General features: G+C 32.6%; 1 protein-coding gene across 1 annotated transcript; it reads right to left on the reverse strand.

The window, feature by feature from the left end:
* Window positions 1-654: 654 nt before the first annotated feature.
* Window positions 655-3,845, reverse strand: LOC111700279 (uncharacterized). The gene is made up of 4 exons (XM_023471154.1): window positions 3,763-3,845; window positions 2,490-2,584; window positions 2,012-2,087; window positions 655-1,519 (listed from the first exon to the last, which is right to left on the reverse strand). Exons 1-4 carry the CDS (start codon window positions 3,784-3,786, stop codon window positions 761-763), a joined length of 954 nt encoding a protein of 317 aa, XP_023326922.1. The 5' UTR covers window positions 3,787-3,845; the 3' UTR covers window positions 655-760.
* Window positions 3,846-8,230: the final 4,385 nt, after the last annotated feature.

An 8,230-nucleotide genomic window follows, 5' to 3' on the forward strand; every position in this document is an offset into this window, starting at 1 on the left:
AAAAACATTAGAAAAAATAATTTCAGCACACATTAGCACACAAGAAACATTTTAGTCTTGTATAATACTCTATGCAAAGTAATTAAAATAATTATGTTAGAACAAAATTAAAATAACACAAAAAAAAATAAGTTGCTTTACAAAAACAAAAAAAAATCTGAGTTATGCTATAAAATTAGTCAAGATTGCATGAATCTAAAATGAGGTATAGGTTAAAAGATAAATATTTCAAATCTGTCCAACAAACTTAATCAAATAATTACTTTTTGATTCTATCTATAATTTTATGTTATTGTATCTGTTTTACATCTGTTTCTTAAAAAATGAATTTTGGCTCTCAGCTCAGTTGGATCCACAAAAATTTTAACATCTGTATTCTTTACAAGTTTACTTATTCTGTGCTAGGACAAATTTTGATTCCAACAGAAGAAATTCCCAATACTTTGATATCGAAAGGTTGAACATTTTTTTATACCTCTTTCTTCTACCAGAGTCAAAGGAATTGAGTATTTGGAACAAAATCAAATATTTAAACCCCAATATCTTTAGGACTCGATGGTGTAAACCTTTGATATTTCAATTTCAAATTCAAATTATTTGATTTAACAGAATTCATAGTTTGAATTATCTAAGGTCTACAATATTTGGTTTCAAAGATATAGTGATTATAAAATCAGAGTTTGTGGCAAAACTCAATTCCTTTCAAGAATACAATTTAAAATTTAAATACTGATATTAACCGGCCTCAAAGCTTGATGAGTTAACCGATGAAATTGTCGCTGCTGCGGAGAGAATTGATGAGTTGGTCGGGCAAACTTGGTAAGAGGGAGGAGAGCAGAGTAGCATGGAGGGAAGAGGAGGAGGAGGGGGAGGAGAGAAGGTTGGAAGGATTAAGGCCAGCTGAAGTCAGGAAGGAGGATGGATTAGATTGAAGAGCTCTATCTGTAAGAAGAGGAAGGAGAAGGGAGGCTGGAGAGTGTACAGGTACAGATTGACCGGCCAGGGTTCTACTCAGAGCAAGGTGGAGAAGAATAGGGTTGGATTCAACTAAGGAGTTTAAATCTCCAGCTTTTACTGGTAGTAGGGCTCGGGAAAGTAGAATATTACTTAGTAGAGTCTCAGGTAGAGATCTAGAGGGGAGCTGAGGGTAGGCAGAGGTATAGTAGGGGTAGGGTAGAGAAGGAAGAAATGAAGGGTAAGGTTGAGGATATTGTTGATGTTGATGATACTGATGATGAACTTGATGAACTTGATGCTGAGGAAGTTCTACAGGAATAGGGAGAAGAACAGAGTTACTAATTTCAGTATTTTCTTCAGCCTCCTCTGGGTAGGAGGTTGAAGGACTTTGGTAGGAGGAGGAGGAGGTGGAAGAGGAAGGATGTTGGTTAGAAGAGAGGAAGGAGGGGGGATGTGAGGAGAAGGAAGGAGATTGTGAGGAGAAGGAAGGAGATTGCGAGGGGAAGGCAGAGTGGTGTGCTGAGTATAGATTGGTGTTGTCAGGAAGATGGCTGAACGACAACTAAAGTTATAATAAATAAGTTTAAATAAATAAGTTTAAGTAAATAAGTTTAAATATCTAAATAAGTTTAAATATCTAAATAAGTTTAAATATCTAAATAGATTTAAGTAAATAAATTAAAAAAAATAAGTTTAGATAAATAAGTTTAAAATTAATTATTTACAACTACTTTAGAGGGAAGTTAAGGGAAATAACTTTATCAAGGGTTCCCAGGGCCCAATTTAAATTTGCCTACAAATAATCCAAAGCACGGCATGTGATGCTTTGTGGGCAAAGGTGGTCGAGGGAGCCCTTGGTCGAGTACAATTTTTTATTTTCCGAAATAGTAGTTGTACAAAATTTTAACGTCTTTTGAGATAAAAATATGCCAAATTTTTCACGAAACCTTTCCAGCGTGGGTCCTTATTTTACTTAATGGTCCTAAGGGACGTAAAGTAACTTAACGGCCCTCTGTTGGGGGAATTATAGGTCGATAATGTTGGTTAAAATTACCTGTGGCGAGGATTGAAAGTGCTGAGAGGATCCTCTTCCTCCAACTCTCAGATTATTTAACTGTGTTTCTAAATCCCTAAAACATATATATATATTTATATTATCATTTTATTATTATTAATTATAAAAATTCAAGATAAAGGTGTGAATAACAGTTCTTGAAAATAATTTTAAGAATCAATAATTTAAAATACAGCACTTTAAAACATTTTATAAATTTTTGGATTCAATGATCGGTTAAAATGCGATTCTACAAAAATCCAAATTTTTTTCGGAAATATGGGAAAAAGTGTGCAAAAACTTAAATTACGCAAAATATGACAATTCAAGCATATTTGAAAAGCCCTTTTTTCAAAGATGGAAGTTTGCAAATTCAGATTAATGGCATGAAGGCAAAAGAAAGCACACAATTTCCTTGCAAAACGTGAGCAATCTGCTTCTATTCGTAAAGGCTTTCCAAATAGCTCTAGACGACGACCTTTTAGGACTTTTCAAGAAATCCATCGCTGTTTTGTCTTCTTCCACGTGTTCAGGGGCTTCCATCTTTACTCCAGTAGACAGACATAGAACAATCTAGAATATTCAGCTGATAAGATTAATAAACATCGTCTTCTCTCTATTACAGCTAAAATGCACAAAAAATAGCAAATACTTCTTTAAAACTAAAAGTAGATGCTCTAAAATCTTTCTATCTAAAACTTTTAAAAAATGAAAAATGAAACTTTAACCCTTTTTCAAATACTTTTCACCAAAAAAATATCATCTATTTCCCTCAAATAACCAAATTAACCAAATTAAAGCTATATAAATCTTAAGCTTTGCAAAAATCTGTTATGAAGATCAAATTGAATTTTAGGAATTGATGTTGGGAGGAGGATGGGTTAAAATATATTTCGATTAGTTTTTTTCATAACATACGACCTCAGGATTTAAAGTTTAAAGATTTGGTTTTCTATGAACTCTTTCATGTGACAAATAAACTTTAAATCTCTAATCCTAATCTCTACCTTGGAACTTGATGGCATATACCTTTTTTTTACTTACAAACTATATTCTTCAGCTAGATTAAGTTGAAATATATAAAGATTACACCATCAGGTTGTGAAGATATATATTTACTAGTGAATTCTTTCTTTACGACGGGCCACGGTCCTAGCAATCCCATGAACAACCCAAGAAAAAATCTTTTATAAAATGTACTTTAAGATAAATCTGCATTAAAGATTTACTATGCTTGCACTCTTTGACCTTATTTTTAACCCATTCATAAATCCTTTTTTATCGACAATATGTTATATTGAAATTCTTTCTTCACATGTTATATCACCCCATTTCGCAAGTTCTATCCGCCCCCCCTCCCCCCCTCATCCGAATTCTCTCCTTTGATATATAGTGTATCCCCTGTATAATGTTAGTATAAAACTGTTTATGTATCCAGGCCTACCCTGTTTATCTTACTCTGCACACCTACATCAAACATTCTCAAATTTTAAATAAAATCTGTTAAATTTTTGTTTAAAAAATTTGGGCGCTTCTTGTCAATCTTAGATGAGTTTTACTGAAAATCCATAGATTTAAAAAAACCGTCACTGAGAAAAAATCTCAATAATGTCACTTTAATGAAAAAGCTGACTGTCTTTTGTTGCAGAATATTGTGTAAACGACATAGTTTAATTAATAATTATCTATCTTTAATTACCAAACTTTATATCAAGGCAAATAAAACTATTTTAATAGTATAATCTACTTACATATAAGTAAAAGAGACCCTTCATTTTAAAAACTGTGAACAAATTATTTCTTGTTTTTATAAATCTATAAATTGACTTGTCTATGTGTAAACCTGAACTGATTGTTTTAGAAGATTGCAGTTTAGTTTTTATATATTTTGTATTANACAAATTATTAATTTCCTATTTCCGGAATTTATTGACAAATTATTAATTTCCTATTTCCGGAATTTATTGACAAATTATTAATTTCCTATTTCCGGAATTTATTGACAAATTATTAATTTCCTATTTCCGGAATTTATTGACAAATTATTAATTTCCTATTTCCGGAATTTATTGACAAATTATTAATTTCCTATTTCCGGAATTTATTGACAAATTATTAATTTCCTATTTCCGGAATTTATTGACAAATTATTAATTTCCTATTTCCGGAATTTATTGACAAATTATTAATTTCCTATTTCCGGAATTTATTGACAAATTATTAATTTCCTATTTCCGGAATTTATTGACAAATTATTAATTTCCTATTTCCGGAATTTATTGACAAATTATTAATTAACAATTTTTAAAGATGCAATGATATGTAACCAATATTTGTTCCAGTGTTTTGCAAATAATTTTTAAAATATATTTCTAGTCCTTAGACCAGAAAATAATTTTAATTAATTAACTAGAGATGAAAATTTGTGAATGAAAATTATTTAGCAGAACTAGACACCGGGTTTAGCTAAGAAGGTTCATGTATTAATCTAAAAAAAAGCTGATAGGTTAAAACCAAATTTTTCACATTTATTAATCTAATAATTTCATATTTGTTCGTGAAAACCAAAATTTTTTAATCGGAAAGGATTTGAGCCTTTGCTACAACTCTGGTTTTCTTATCCTTATTATTTCTGCAACCCAATGCCGTCGATCTTTGATATTTCAAACAATGAGTTCTGTCGAATCAAATATTCTAAATTTTAAAAATAAAAGGTTTATACGATCAAGTTGCGACTTTTCACTGTCTTCAGATTTCTGCAAAATTATTTCAAATGATCATATTTCACAAGGATGTAAGGCAAGGAAAGTCATTTCAGAAGTGTACACATCTTTAGTACTGCAGTGTACTGTCTCTGGGCGCTAATGTAAACACAAGACGGATGTCGAAGCCTGACATGGGATCCATCATTCACATAAAAAATCAATGAAATATTCTGGTCATAGGAAATTATTATGTGAATTATCAAAATTATCAAAATTTAATGCTTTTAACCTCCTCGGATACTAAACGAACACTGATGCATCTATTATTGTTTACAAATTCCGCCCAAAGAGAACTGGTTTCAATATGTACACAGAGTATACACGACCGCAATTGACTTTCCTTGCCTTACATTCTTGATATTTCATTTTTTATGTTATGATTAACAACCTTATGTTTTCTTATTCATTAGGCTTTGATTATTTACGTTTGAAAACAAAATGAAATATCAATTATGAGTAAAGGTAAAAAAAACAGGAATTTAGATGAAAACCTCTCAATATCTGAAAACATTGTTCCAGCTTAAAAATTTCGAATCTAAGACCAAAAAAACATTTTCCGAATATCGTCAAAAATGGCCTAAAAATCTCGTTTTTATCGTCGGCAGCAGCTTTGATGGTCCAAAAAATCGAAATATTTCAGATTGGCGTTAGTTTTCTATATATATATCTTCTCAAAAGTTCCTGTTCACCATCATATACCCATCTTAGATCCCTTCAGTCCTCTACTACCTGTTCACCATCATGTACACATCATAGATCCCTTCAGCCCTTTACTTCCTGTTCACAACATCATGTATACCCATCTTAGATCCCTTCAGTCCTTTCCACCCTGTACACCATCATGTACCCATGTAGTACCCATCATAGATCCCTTCAGCCCTCTACTAACTGTTTATCATCATGTACCCATCATAGATCCCAATCAGTCCTTTACTAACTGTTCACCATCATGTACACATCATAGATCCCTTCAGTCCTCTACTACCTGTTCACCATCATATACCCATCTTAGATCCCTTCAGTCCTTTCCCTTTACTACCTGTTCATCATCATGTACCCATCTTAGATCCCTTCAGTCCTCTACTACCTGTTCACCATCATGTACCCATCTTAGATCCCTTCAGTCCTCTACTACCTGTTCATCATTATGTACCCCTCATAGACCCCTTCAGCCCTTTACTACCTGTTCACCATCATATACCCATCATAGATCCTTTCAGTCCTTTACTACCTGTTCACCATCATATACCCATCATAGATCCCTTCAGTCCTCTACTATCTGTTCATCATCATGTTCACATCATAGATCCCTTCAGTCCTCTACTATCTGTTCATCATCATGTACCTATATAGACCCCTTTAGTCCTTTACTACCTGTTCACCATCATATACCCATCTTAGATCCCTTCAGTCCTCTACTACCTGTTCACCATCATGTACACATCATAGATCCCTTCAGTCCTTTACTACCTGTTCATCATCATGTACCCATCATAGATCCCTTCAGCCCTTTACTACCTGTTCACAACATCATGTATACCCATCTTAGATCCCTTCATTCCTTTCCACCCTGTACACCATCATGTACCCATGTTGTACCCATCATAGATCCCTTCAGTCCTTTACTACCTGTTAATCATCATTTGAAAATTTGTTAGACATACTATTTGAACTTTTTTTTTTAAATCCTCCCTTTGGGTACATTGTAGCCCAACTTCCTGGACTGTTTGGTACATTGTGGACCCATTTCCTGGACTGGATACATTGTAGAGTGTAGATCCATTTCCTGGAAGCTTTTTGGTGCATTGCAGCCCAATTTCCAGGACTGTTTGGTACATAACAGCCCAATTTCTTTGACTGTTTGGTACATTGTAGACCCATTTCCTGGACTGTTTGGTACATTGTAGACCCATTTCCTGGAATGTTTCTTCCGGGAGTGGGGCAATTTACCCTTCAGAGCAGGAAGAGATTCTTCAAACCATAGTTATTTCAAGATATATTGTTCCAAACCATAGTTTTCGCAAGATATATAGTTCCAAACCAAAGTTCTCTCAAGATATATAGTTCCAAACCATAGTTCTCGCAAGATATATAGTTCCAAACCATAGTTCTCTCAAGATATATAGTTCCAAAACATACTTCTCGCAAGATCTATAGTTCCAAACCATAGTTCTTTCAAGATATATAGTTCCAAACCATAGTTCTCGCAAGATATATAGTTCCAAACCATCATTCTCACAAGATATATAGTTCCAAACCATAGTGCTCTCAAGATATAAAGTTCCAAACCATAGTTCTCTCAAGATATATTGTTCCAAACCATAGTTCTCTCAAGATATATAGTTCCAAACCATACTTCTCGCAAGATCTATAGTTCCAAACCATAGTTCTTTCAAGATTTATAGTTCTGAGCCATAGGTCTTAAAAGATATATAGTTCCAAACCATAGTTCTCACAAGAGATATAGTTCCAAACCATAGTGTTCTTAAGATATATTGTTCCAAACCATAGTTCTCTCAAGAGATATAGTTCCAAACCATAGTGTTCTCAAGATATATAGTTCTAAGCCATAGTTCTTAAAAGATGTATAGTTCCAAACCATAGTTCTCACAAGAGATATAGTTCCAAACCATAGTGTTCTCAAGATATATAGTTCTAAGCCATAGTTCTTAAAAGATCTATAGTTCCAAACCAGAGTTTTCGCAAGATATATAGTTCCAAACCATAGTTCTCACAAAATATATAGTTTTAAACCATTGTGCTCTCAAGATATATAGTTATAAACCATAGTTCTCACAAGATATATTTCCAAGCCATAGTTCTCTCAAGATATATAGTTCCAAACCATAGTTCTCACAAGATATATAGTTCCAAACCAAAGTTCTCTCAAGATATATACTTCCAAACCATAGTTCTCTCAAGATATATATTTTTAAACCATAGTTCTCTCAAGATATATAGTTCTCAACCATAGTTCTCACAAGATATATAGTTCCAAACCAGAGTTCTCTCAAGATATATATTTCTAAACCATAGTTCTCTCAAGATATATATTTCTAAACCATAGTTCTCTCAAGATATATATTTCTAAACCATAGTTCTCACAAGATATATAGTTATTTTATTTTCAAATATCAGATGTATTTAAATTTTTGTTTTAACATCATGTTATTGATAATGTTATAATGTTTGTAACTCAGTTAATGTGCACTGTATAAAAGTATTCCTATAGATACCTAGCTATATTTGTGTGTTTATGTATCTCCCTGCGATTGTGTTTACATTAAACATATACATCATATATACAATATGTACATATGTATACAAATGTATATCAATCCATTTAATCACAGCTTTTCCCCCTAACCTTAGCCACCTCATCTTCACACTTCTTTTTAAATTTTTATTTTATATGATTATATTAGTTTAGTTTTCACATTTTGAAGAACAAAGT

The sequence above is a fragment of the Eurytemora carolleeae genome, unplaced genomic scaffold (genome assembly GCF_000591075.1).
Source record: "Eurytemora carolleeae unplaced genomic scaffold, Eaff_2.0 scaffold266, whole genome shotgun sequence".
Lineage (NCBI taxonomy): Eukaryota > Metazoa > Arthropoda > Copepoda > Calanoida > Temoridae > Eurytemora > Eurytemora carolleeae.